At 46.6% G+C, this 13085-nt stretch overlaps 1 protein-coding gene across 2 annotated transcripts in view; it reads right to left on the bottom strand.

The window, feature by feature from the left end:
- The window catches only part of SH2D4B (SH2 domain containing 4B), an 82562-nt gene that overhangs the window by 26409 nt on the left and 43068 nt on the right, over positions 1–13085 (bottom strand). For both annotated transcript variants that reach the window (XM_070364786.1, XM_005902730.2), the window contains exon 5: positions 892–1108. In XM_070364786.1, coding sequence (XP_070220887.1) covers positions 892–1108 — 217 coding nt within the window. The remainder of the gene's footprint in view (positions 1–891; positions 1109–13085) is intronic.

Below are 13085 nucleotides of genomic sequence, written 5' to 3'. Positions count from 1 at the left end.
ATAAAAGAAACTCTGATCTCATAAAAATCAAAAATTCCTGCACGACAGAAAACGTTATCGTAAAAGTCAAAAGACCAACGACAGATTCAGGGGGGAAAATGTTTTATCACAAAGAAGAGAATCTTTTCTCCTATATTTTAGGAGTTCCTAAAAATAGATCAGCCTTGAATATTCATTGGAAGGGCTGTTGCTGAAGCTGAAGCTCCAATATTTTGGCCACCTGATGTGAAGAGCTGATTCATTGGAAATGATCCTAATGCTGGGAAAGATTGAAGGCAAAAGAAGGCAATGGCAGAGGATGAGATGGTTAGACAGCATCACTGACTCAGTGGACGTGAATTTAAACAAACTCTGGGACATAGTGGAAGACAGAGGAGCCTGGTGTGCCATAGTCCATGGAGTTGCAAAGAGTTGGACACGACTTAGTGACTGAATAGCAATAAACAAAAAAATAGATGACAAAAAGACCAATAACACAAAGAAGAGGCAGGAAAGAGACAGGTACGGAAATATCAAAAATCCTTAAACATATACAAAATACTTCACCTCACGCATAAATAGAAATGCAGGTTTTTAAAAAAAAAAAGAAGAAGAAGAAATGCAGGTTTAAACTTTCACTGAGATGTTATTTCTCACAAAAAACAAAAATCTGACAACATACTGCTGGCAAGGCTAAAGAATAAGAGTGTTCACTGGTACCATCTCTGTGGAGGATAAATTGACCTTAACTATCAATACTATAAATACATGTAGCCCTTAATCCAGTGGTCCCACTTTGGGGAATCTCTGTTGTAGATAATAGTTGCCCGAGTATAAAATTAATGTCTTCAAGATTTCTTATTAAGGGCATGTTGGCCATAATCAAAGGTCTCAAACAACACCACGACCCACCTGCCAGGCACGGCCAGGGGTGAAAGCGGCCCCGGGCCTGGGAGGTGGTGGTGGAGTCTCGCCTCCTGCTCGTGGCTCTGGCCGAGCTCTCGGAACCTGGAGCTGAGTCCGGCAACGGTGCCCTTCTGGATGGCGCGGAGCGAGTGACGCTGGTACTCGTCCCGGGCGCGCTGGGCTCGGCGGCTCCTCTCCTCGTCAGCCGCCTTGGATCGACGTACTGGAAAGGAAGAGAGAGCGTGTTCACCACTGTGCCCACTTCCCAAGCTTTAAAATCGGGTATTTTCAGGGACTTCCCTGGTGGTCCAGTGGTTAAGAATCTGCCTTCCAGTGCAGGGGATGGGAGTCCGATCCCCGGTCAGGGAACTAAGATCCCACCTGCCATGGAGCCACTAAGCCCACACCCCAACTACAGAAAAGGACTGCATGCCACAATGAAGACTCAGTGGAGCCAAAATTTTAAAAAATAAATCAATAAAAATATAAATAAAATCAGGTGTATCCGGTACCAGAGCCCCTGCTATTTCCTACAAAAAGCCACAAGAGCCCTTAAGGCCATCCCGTTACTCATCCCTCCTCATGTTACTCATGTGGAAACTGAGTTCCCAAGAAGGACATTGCTTTGCCTGGATGGGTCAGTGGGCAAGCCTGGCAGGGACCTATACTCCCTGCTACCAGAGGATGAGTTATGGGAAACTCTGGAGTCCCGGTTCCCGTTCCCTTTCTCTTCCGTTTCCTGAGGCCTTGACAGCTGGTGGGTGAGTGTGTTGGAGGGCGGGAAGAAGGCGCTTCAGTAACTGTCCCCGCAGAGCCACCACGTCTGCCACGACGCCCCTTTCACCAGCATGTCTTTTCGTATTTCTCTAGGCAGGTTGGACATCTGCAAGTTGCTGCTTCTAAAACTCAAAAGGAAGTCCTGGAGCTGGGAAAGTGCACAGAGCGAGTAAGACCTCTGAAGCACGGTCTAGAATTAAAACTGATTATTTTGTAGTCTGACTGCATCAAGTCAGGCCCCATCCAGTCCTTTTGTAGAGAAGTCTTGGAACTGGCAGTGTTCTCATTGCACAGGTCCAGCGATTGCCTTGGCCCAAGCCTTAAGAAAAATCTTACCCAAAGTCCAAATCTACTCCAAAGTCCATCCAATACCTGCATAGCACGCAACTACAACCTACCAATGCCAGAGACCTGTGTTCTTTTGGCATTTGCAGGATACAAGGCAAATGGTCCTCATCCTTAAAGAAAGAGCTTCTCCTCTTCAAGTGGTCAAAGTCCATTCTCGAAACACAACATCTCCCAGATCTGAGGAAGGCTGCGGGAAGTCTGTCCCTCAGAAAGTATTTATAGAAGTGGAGGTCACATAGACTGAGAGTGCCAGGGTGGCGGGAGGGGAATTTTCTTTGGTCTATTCATTTCTGCATTCCAGTGCCTAGCATACATATGCGTCAGTCAGCAGGTGATACATATGCTTGAACGACTGCACCCCATTAAGTATTTAACCCTGCCAGGCTCTGGGCTGAATATAGAGAGAGCAAAGACAAGACCAGTCCCTCATGACAGTCAGAGCGTAGCTGGGAGAATAAGACAAATAAATATCTGTAACATAAGGAGAACAGAGACTCAACAAGTCTTGGAGTTTAGGGGCTGCAGCACTCACATTCTGTGAGGGAGTCAGGAGCCACCACAGGAGACCGAGCACCCCACTGGGTCTGGAAAGATCAACAGGAGTTTTTCCAGGGAAAGAAGAGGGAGGAATCCAGAAGAGGCAGGGGGCAGGGTGGGGGCGGGGGGTGGAGAAAAAACCTAATTTCAGTTCCTGGTACTAAGAACACCACAATACCTGCCACCACAGTTTCCCAGCATGGGCTTTTCAGTCACTAGACTACAGACAGAACACAGATACTTCTGCCCCACAAGGAGGGCTTCCCTGGTGGCTCAGTAGTAAAGAATCCACCTGCTAACACAGGTTTGATCCCTGGGTTGGGAAGATCCCCTGGAGAAGGAAATGGCAACGCACTCCAGTATTCTTGACTGGGAAATACAATGGACAGAGGAGCCTGGTGGGCTACAGTCCATAGGTCGCAAAAGAGTCAGACATGACTTGGAGATTAAACAACAAAATCTCTTCAGGGGCCAGTGATCTTTGAGAGTTGACAGCCCTTGAGAGATAGCCACAGTCAGTGATAGAAGGATGTCACATGCAAAGTAGGAAGACAGGCTTTGGGAACTCAGCTAGGGGAGGACACAGGCCGTGGGTCACACAGGGACTAAATGCAGCCTCCCGAAGTCCAGCCCTGGTTTTGCCATTGTCTTCCTCAGAAGCCTTCAGTGGCTCCCAGTACCTGCAGGACAAAAGGCAAATCCCTTGGCCCTTAAGGAGCACCCCTTCCACCCACTTTCTTTCCCAGCCCAATGGGCCTCTGAGCTTCTCCCTGCCCTTTGTTCAAGGGCCACCAAGCTCCCCACCATTCTGCAAACTCCCCTCTGTGCAGAGGTGTCCACCAACTCAAACCAGCTGTGATGGACATGCAGCCAGATCAGCTCAGAAATGCCAGGCAGCAGGACAGAGGGTACTCAGAGGTGACGACACGGCCGAGGCTGCAAGCAGGAAGCCAGCCCTGCCGCCCAGCCTCGATTATGGAGAGAGACTGATGTGGGATCAGGGTCAGCAGCAGCTCCAGGAGGGCTTCTGGGGTCTTTTTCTCTTCTTGTGTTTCTTTCTTTTTTTTTGACATATAATTGATGTACACAAATAAGCTTAAAGTGTTCTATGTGCTGATGTTGAGATACTTAATATATTGCAAAATGATGATCACCATAGCATTGGCTAACTCATTCATCAGTCACATAGTTACCATTTCTTTTTTGTGGCAAGAACATTTGAGATCCCTGGTGGCTCAGATGGTAAGGAACCTGCCTGCAATGTGGGAGACCTGGGTTGGATCCCTGGGTTGGGAAGACCCCTGGAGAAGGGAATGGCTACCCATTCCAGTATTCTTGCCTGGAGAATTCCATGGACAGAAGAGCCTGGTGAGCTACAGTCCATGGGGTCCCAAAGAGTCAGACACCACTGAGTGACTCACTTTTTCACTTTCATTCTAGGCAACTTAGAAGGATATAACACATTATTGTTGACTACAGTCACTAAGCTGTGAATCGAAAGTTAAGTCACTCAGTCGTGTCCGACTCTTTGTGACCCCATGGACTGTAGCCCACCAGGCTCCTCCGTCTATGGGATTCTTCTCCAGGCAAGAATACTGGAGTAGGTTGCCAATTCCTTCTCCAGGGGATCTTCCCAACCCAGGGATCGAACCCAGGTCTCCTGCATTGCAAGCAGACGCTTTAACCTCTGAGCCACCAGGGAAGCATCCCCAGAATTTATTCACCTTCTAACTTTGTACCTTCTGATCAACTTCTAACTCCTCCTCACCCCGCCACTCCTGCCACCAAGCCCTGGAAACCACCATTTTACTCTTTGTTTCTATGGGTTTGACATTTTTAGATTTCACATATAAGTGAAATTGTGTAGTATTTTCCTTTGTCTTTTTTTTCACTTAGCATAACCTCTACAGGTCCATGTATGTATATGTGTGTATATATACATATGTGTGTGTGTGTGTGGTCTTTATTCATCCGTTGACATATGCTTATGTTGTCTCTGTAGCTTGGCTACTACTGTGAATAATGTTGCAGTAAACATGAGAGTACAGATATCGCTTTAATAGCCTGATTTTATTTCCTTTCAATATATACTGAGAAGGAAGATTGCTGGGTCATACGTTAGCTTTATTTTTAATTTTTTTGAGGAATCTCCATAATGTTTGCCATAGTGGCTGCATCAATTTATACCTCGCCAACAGTGCCTAGGATCCCTTTTCTCCAACCTTCATCAACACTCTATGCCAGCTTTCTTCTGAAAGTCCCTGAATGCCTCCAGGCCTCAGTGTTTACCTCCGTCAAAATAAGAATGATGTGAGTGTCTGCCTCACTGAGTTATTATAAAGATTAAATGAAACATATAAAACACTCTAAACGATGAAGTGCTTTGGAAAAGCAATGTCTTATACTAAATCAGGCCTCTGACCTTGATCTTTTCTTCAAATTTCTCAAAGCCTGATTCTGGAGCCACGCTGCCTGGGTTCAGATCTCAACTTCATCTACCAGCTGTGTAACAGCGGACAAGTTAGTTAATCAACCTGGGCCTCCATTTTGTCAAAAGTAAAATGGACATAATAACGGTCCCTACCTCATAAAGTTGTTATGAAGTTACTATGAAACTAATATATATCACTTATAACTGTACCAGGTACATTTTGAGCACCATGGTGTTAGCTAAAGATTTTATTTTCATCGGAAGTGAAAAAGGTGAAAGTTTTCGGCGCTCAGTCATGTCTTTGCGACTTTTGCCATCCCATGGACTGTAGCCTGTCAGTCTCCTCGGTCCATGAAATTCTCCAAGAATACTGGAGTGGGTGGCATTCAGCTCAGTTCAGTTCAGTCGCTTAGTCATGTCCGACTCTTTGTGACCCCATGAATCGCAGCACGCCAGGCCTCCCTGTCCATCACCAACTCCCGGAGTTCACTCAGACTCACATCCATCGAGTCAGTGATGCCATCCAGCCATCTCATCCTCTGTCGTCCCCTTCTCCTCCTGCCCCCAATCCCTCCCAGCATCAGAGTCTTTTCCAATGAGTCAACTCTTCGCATGAGGAGGCCAAAGTACTGGAGTTTCAGCTTCAGCATCATTCCCTCCAAAGAAATCCCAGGGCTGATCTCCTTCAGAATGGACTGGTTGGATCTCCTTGCAGTCCAAGGGACTCTCAAGAGTCTTCTCCAACACTACAGTTCAAAAGCATCAATTCTTCGGCACTCAGCTTTCTTCACAGTCCAATTCTCACATCCATACATGACCACTGGAAAAACCATAGCCTTGACTAAACGGACCTTTGTTGGCAAAGTAATGTCTCTGCTTTTGAATATGCTATCTAGGTTGGTCATAACTTTCCTTCCAAGAGTAAGTGTCTTTTAATTTCATGGCTGCAGTCACCATCTGCAGTGATTTTGGAGCCCCAAAAACAAAGTCTGACCCTGTTTCCACTGTTTCCCCATCTATTTCCCATGAAGTGATGGGACCAGATGCCATGATCTTCGTTTTCTGAATGTTGAGTTTAAAGCCAACTTTTTCACTCTCCTCTTTCACCTTCATCAAGAGGCTTTTTAGTTCCACTTCACTTTCTGCCATAAGGGTGGTGTCATCTGCATATGATTCCAGCTTGTGCTTGTGATGTACTCTGCATATAAGTTAAATAAGCAGGGTGACAATATACTTGTCACCTTGATGTACTTGTCAGCCTTGATGTACTCCTTTTCCTATTTGGAACCAGTCTGTTGTTCCATGTCCAGTTCTAACTGCTGCTTCCTGACCTGCATATAGATTTCTGAAGAGGCAGGTCAGGTGATCTGGTATTCCCATCGCCTTCAGAATTTTCCACAGTTTATTGTGATCCACACAGTCAAAGGCTTTGGCATACTCAATAAAACAGAAATAGATGTTTTTCTGGAACTCTCTTGCTTTTTCCATGATCCGGCGGATGTTGGCAATTTGATCTCTGGGTCCTCTGCCTTTTCTAAAACCAGCTTGAACAACTGGAAGTTCACGGTTCACATACTGCTGAAGCCTGGCTTGGAAAATTTTGAGCATTACTTTACTAGCATGTGAGATGAGTGCAATTGTGAGGTAGTTTAAGCATTCTTTGGCATTGCCTTTCTTTGGGATTGGAATGAAAACTGACCTTTTCCAGTCCTGTGGCCACTGCTGAGTTTTCCAAATTTGCTGGCATATTGAGTGCAGAACTTTCACAGCATCATCTTTCAGGATTTGAAATAGCTCAACTGGAATTCCATCACCTCCACTAGCTTTGTTCATAGTGATGCTTTCTAAGGTCCACTTGACTTCACATTCCAGGATGTCTGGCTCTAGGTCAGTGATCACACCATCGTGATTATCTGGGTCGTGAAGATCTTTTTTTGTACAGTTCTTCTGTGTATTCTTGCCGGGGGCATTAGCACCGTCAAAATGCAGACATAAGCAGTTCTCAGTCAGTCCAGGAGGGGGCACCCTTGATGCTCAGTGGCACGGATTCTGGGTCTGTTTACAAGCAGCTTGTGGGACCTTAGTTCTCCAGCCAGGGCAGTGAAAGCGCCGAGTCCTAACCACTGGACCTCAGGGAACTCCCATCTTACCCTAAAGGAAGCTCTGAAATCTTCAAAGGTTGCTTCTGTTCCTTCTCTGAATCTGGGATAGATTCAAACTGTAATCATGTGAATCTGCCATGGAAACCCTCAGCCAGAACTCAAATCTTTTTTCTTCTATCCCAGTAAAAACAACCACAAGCACCTTTGGCCCTGAGGCAGCAAGTATCAGACGGTCTCATACTCCAGAGGACCCCACTGCAGAGGTGGGGCCCCAACCAAGTCAGCTTCGCTTTCTCCTACGGCCCGAGTTCCAGTCCAGGATGACCTCGCACGGGCCTGTTCAGCAGGCACAGCAAGGGCCTGCACTGCACGCAGAACAAAGGGGGATCATAGCCATTCCCACTTCTCAGGTGGGTTCCAAGGTCTCCTTTCTCCATCTGTTAAAGGGGAGAGTGAACCTCGTCTCTCAGAAATAATGTAAATACAGCTGAACAACAGGAAAACACTGAAGACCAGAAGAAAAGCTGAATTTATAGTCTGAAAAATGGACCAGCCACAAAGAGATACCTCTTCACACCTATCTGGATAGCTATTGTTTTTAAATTAAAAGAAATATGATAATAACAAGTGCTGGCAAGAATATGGGGAAATTGAAACCCTTATGCAATGTTGGTGGGACTGTGAAATGGTGTAGCTTCTGTGGAAAATAGTACAGCAATTACATTAAAAAAATTAAATGCACAATTACATATGGTCCAGCAAGGCCAATGCTAGATGTATACCCAAAAGAGTTGAAAGCATGAATTCAAACAAATATTTGCACACCCATGTTCATAACAGCATGGTTCACAATAGCCAAGACATGGAAATAACACAAATGTCCATCAATGGATACACAGATAAACAAAACACAGTATATACATAAAAGGAATATTGTTGAGTCTTAAAAAGGGAGGAAATTCTGACATAAACGACAACGTGGTTGAAACTTAAAGATGTTAATGCTAAGCGAATAAGCAGACACAAAAGGAAAAGCGTTGTATGATTTCATTTATACTCCACGGATTGCACTTAGAGTAGCTACATTCACAGAGTAGAAAGTGGTGGCCGCCAGGGGCTAGCGGCGGGGTGAAATGAGAGGTTATTGTTTCATGGGCCAGAGTTTCAATGTGGGAAGAAAGCAAATCTCTGGAGGTGGGCAGCAGTGACGGTAGCAAAGCACCATGAATGTGCTCAGTGTCACTGAACTATACCCTTACAAGTAGTTAAAATGGTCAGTCTGAAGCTGTATCAGTTCAGTTCAGTTGCTCAGTTGTGTCTGACTCTTTGCAACCCCATGGACTTCAGCACGCCAGGCCTCCCTGTCCTTCACCAACTCCCAGAGCCTTTTGTCAAACTCATGTCCATTGCGTGGGTGATGCCATCCAACCATTTCATCCTCTGCCGTCCCCTTCTTCTCCCACCTTCAATTTTTCCCAGCATCAGAGTCTTTTCCAATGAATCGGTTCTTCGCATCAGGTGGCCAAAGTATCGGAATTTCAGCTTCAGCAGCAGTCCTTCCAATGAATAATCAGGACTGATCTCCTTTAGGATGGACAGATTGGATCTCCTTGCAGTCCAAGGGACTCTCAAGATTCTTTTCCAACACCACAGTTCAAAACCACCATGCATTTGCTGGGGTTTTTTTACCTTCTTTTTGGCCTTGCCATGTGGCCTGTAGGATGCAGGATCTTAGTTCCCCAGCAGGGGTCAAACCTGTGCCCCCTCCATTGGGAGCTCAGAGTCTTACCCACTGAACCACCAGGGAAGGCCCCTACCACAATTTAAAATTAAAAAAAAAATAATAAACCATTCTGTAACATTCTGGCTTGGGGAGCACTGGGCTTAGAATGAAGAGGCCAGAGCACAGCAGGTGCTGCCATTAGCTAGAAATGTACCCAGCTGTGTGTGCCCCCAGCCACCCCTCAGTTCTCTTACCTGCAGATCAGGGGGAAAGGCCCCTTCCAGCTTTGCCCTCCTATCACAAGGATGTACCCACACCTGCCCGGCCTGGGGCCACCACTCAGAACTGAGACACCACCTTCCAGGACTGCCGGCCTGCAGCCCTCATGCTTAAAAGACACCGAGACCCCCAGTCCTAGGAGTCCAGCCCCACTCTTGTTGGATCTGGGAGTTTCAGCTGCCCCAGGCCGGGAGGGGAGCTGAGCGTTCTGCCTGGCTTTGCTCCTGACTCTCTGTCTAGCCCATGACACGTTTTCACCTCCCTAGGTCTTAGTTTTCCCTCCGTGGAAAATGGAGACCACCCCCTCTTTCATCCCATGTGTGTGTTTACTAAATCATTTAGTCGTGTCCGACTCTTTGCAACCCCATGGACTGTAGCCCGCCAGGCTCCTCTGTCCGTGGGCTTCTCCAGACAGGAATACTGGAGTGGGTTGCCGTGACCTTCTCCAGGGGATCTTCCCAACCCAGGGATCGAACTTCCGGGCTGCTCTGGAATCACGTCCAAGCCTCTGCTCAAGACTCCTGCTCAGTTCTCCCACGCTGAAGAGAAATGGCAGGAGCTGGGTTTCCTCTTGGAAGCATATCTGTGAGCAGTTACACAGCTCCAGAAACGTGGCCAGGCTAGTCAGTGCAAGCGGCAGGATTTTTAACACTTTAAGTAACACATTTGGGCACAAAAAACACATTTATTTAGCACACGTGTACAGTGCCTCCCTTGTGCCAGCTCCACGTTGCACAAGCAGGAGCTGTGCATTGCACAACTCCAGGGGGCACAGTCACCCATGATCACCATCAGTATGTACAGATGTTGTGACAGCTTCCTGGTAGATGCCAGTGCAGCAACTTGAAAAGCGGGCACTTTTTCCTAATTTTTCACGAGGTCACCCTGTCGGCTGGCAGCCTGGCTGCTGCTAGGGGATGTAAAAACAGCAACGAGCAAGACACAGTCCCCATCCTCGGAGAGTTCACTGCCTTGAAGGGGGAACACAACAGCTAATGGTGCATGGAGCTGTGCGGTATGGACAGGGTGCTGGGGAGCCAGAGAGAGCAGAGAAATTCTCTGGAGGGCATCTAAGTTAATGCCTGGTGGACTCAAGGGATTCAAACAAGAGAGGCCAAGGAGGGGCTGTTCTAGCAGAGGAAGCTCAGGAGCAGAGGCCCAGAGGCAAAAGGGAGTTGGAACATTTCTTACAGAATGGCTGGAAGGAAGCTCTTGTGGGGAGGGAGCAAGAGGTAAAGATGCAGAAAGAGATAAGGCCATTTAGGAAACCCAAAAACACTGACTAATCAATTTCAGTACTTTACCAAAGAGTGATGAAAGCCACTGAAAGGCTTTAAGCAGGAAAGCAGGATGCTGTTGGAACTTTTCAAAGACTGACTTAGCTACATTGCTGGGAATGAACTTGACAGGAACAAGCATGAATGTTTGCAAAACAGAAAGCTAGACAAAGAGAAATGGGGTCAAAGTTAAGACATGGTCAGGATGATGAGGAGAAGGGGTGTAGATTCCAAGAATATTGAGGAGGTTGAATCTTTATAACTTGGTAGGTTTGGGGATTAGTAGTGAGCAGAAAAGAGACCAGAATGACAGCCAAGTTTCCGCCTTTGACAGCCAGGTGATGAAGCAGGTGGGGGAAGAGGAGCATTGGGTTTTGAACGAGTGGAGGTAGAGGTGCCTATGGGATTCACGGGGGAAGGTCCAGGGAGCATGAGGTCTTAGAAGATCACCAGTTGCCACTCATTATGAAACCTATTTCTAGAGCACTTAACTACCATTCTCCCTACTTCTGCCCAGACAGAAAAGACTCAGTGCTGAATAGAATTCAGATGAGCCAGTTAGAGCCTGCAGAGAAACCAAATGCTTCAAAGCATTATCAATTTGTAGTAAGCCCTTGGGTGAATAGCATAATGTCTCTGAAAATTAGTGAATAATCCTATATACATGAAAAGGCACCAATAAATATTCAAGTTGTGTATGTGTGTAGATGTGTTTAAATTCGGCTCCATCTTATGCTTCATGGGAACCTTAGGCAACTTGAATTACCTTGGCTCTACTTTATTTCCTCATCTGTAAAATGAGGGCCTCACAGGGTTGCTTTGAGGCATCGATGAGAGTGTATATAGACGGGGCTTGGACAATTCCTGGCACGTGGCAAGAGTTCATTAAATATTATTGTCTTTGCTGTGAGATAGGGGGACTGGAATACAACCTTTAGAAAGGGTCCAGTCTCATTAAGGCACAGTGGGGTGGAGGTGGGGAAGTGGTGTAAGATGGGGGGCTGCATAGAGTCAGAAGCCCTTGTCAGGGAAATGGGGAATGTTTCCTGACCCCTAAGAAAGAGAAACATGTGGTCCAGATGTTGGAGGATATACATTCAGGCCTCTGGTAGCCTGGGGAACAGCCATAACCTGGGGAAGAATGGGTTTGTCACCGAGGCAATGAACCCTGATGAGCCTCAGAGAAATCCAGTGAGGTTCACCCACAGCTAAACAAGAAATCTCTGTCTAGGGCTCTCTCTACCTGGACTCAGAGGCTTCTGAGGTCAGCTGTCAATCATCCTTGCTTGGCTTACAATCCTGATGGCTGCCAACAGTGACCCCGTCTGGCCACCAGGGGCAACATCAGGGGTTCCTTAAGACCAGAGTGCTCCCCAGGGATTCTTGAGCAATCAGGAGGAGAGAGAACCCTAGGCAGGACGTGAATCGGGCATGTGGGGGGCTCGGGCTGGCATTATTCTGAGCTGTAAAACCAAAAATATATGGCACCTGGAGTTTGAGGAGCAGTTGCCCAAGGAGCAACTCCACAGTTTTCCATCCCATCAGTGGAGAGAAAAAAATTTTTCTTGCTATTCTTCAGCTGTCCTTCAAACCCCAAATTCTCTGCCCCATCCCATCTCCAGACCATATCCCCTTTCCACAAGCCCCCGGGTTCTACCTGGGTCAAGTGCACAGCAGTTTAGAATCACTGACTTTCTTTCTCTGGCTGCACCGGAGCTTAGTTGCGGCACATGGGGTTATTGATCTTCGTTGCAATACGCAGGATCTTTAGTTGTGGCAATGCAAATTCTAAGTTGCAGCCTGTGGGATTGAGTTCCCTGATCAAACCCAGGCCCCCTGCACTGGAAGCTTAAAGTCTTAGCCATTGAATCCCTGGGGAGTCTCCTAGAATCCCTGTGTTTAAACCCAGACTCCAGAGCACATGCCCTTCTATGAGGGAAGAGAACAGAACCCAGACAACTGGATTCCCTAGTAGACTTGAGCACACGTTTTCTCACTCAGCTCTGACCACAATCCCACAAAGTGTTGACACGAGGATGTAGATTGTGGGTTAGGGGCCACAACTGGGATCATAAAGCTCAAAGAGGAAGGGGAGGGGTTAACTGTAACACTGTCCCAATTTTTATAAGCGATACCATTAGCCAAGTCAGACTGGCTCATCTAAAAATCTCTGGGCAACTAGATGTTACCTAACTCACAGTCCTACAAATTCCTGCTGAGAAACTATTGAGCGAATTTCTGCCTGATATATTCAGAGCTTCTTAGAAGTCAGAGCCTGCTCTGCTATTTGAACTGAATAACTAACTCTGTATTCAAGTGATACTAAAGGGAACAATTCCCTCTTTTTTTCCTAACTTGGAGAATTTAATTTAGGTGTTTTATCAAAAACTGCTGCTCCCAGTAGATTAATGGCCCACTATAGCGTTCATATTAAGTTAATTGAGTGCAGAATGGCTTTGCTGGATTTGAATGACAGCTTCAGAGTTAAGCTCATCATTCTTTAAGAAAGCATAAAATGAGGGAACTGGAATCATGGGCCTGAATTATCACATCTTTTCTCTGTTTAGGGTCGGTTTTCCCATTTTCAGGTGCCACACAGCCCATTAATTAGCAAACAGGCAGCACTTGCACCAAATGATTTCCACCCTCCATCCCCAGCTAAACACCAGCCCAGCCCGTAACTTTCCATCTCAGGGTGTAGGTACAAAAAAAGGAACGCTCCATGA

This window comes from Bos mutus, chromosome 28 (assembly GCF_027580195.1).
Source record: "Bos mutus isolate GX-2022 chromosome 28, NWIPB_WYAK_1.1, whole genome shotgun sequence".
NCBI classification, from domain to species: domain Eukaryota; kingdom Metazoa; phylum Chordata; class Mammalia; order Artiodactyla; family Bovidae; genus Bos; species Bos mutus.
Note: the sequence above shows the minus strand (reverse complement) of the source record. Positions and strands in the feature narration are given on the sequence as shown.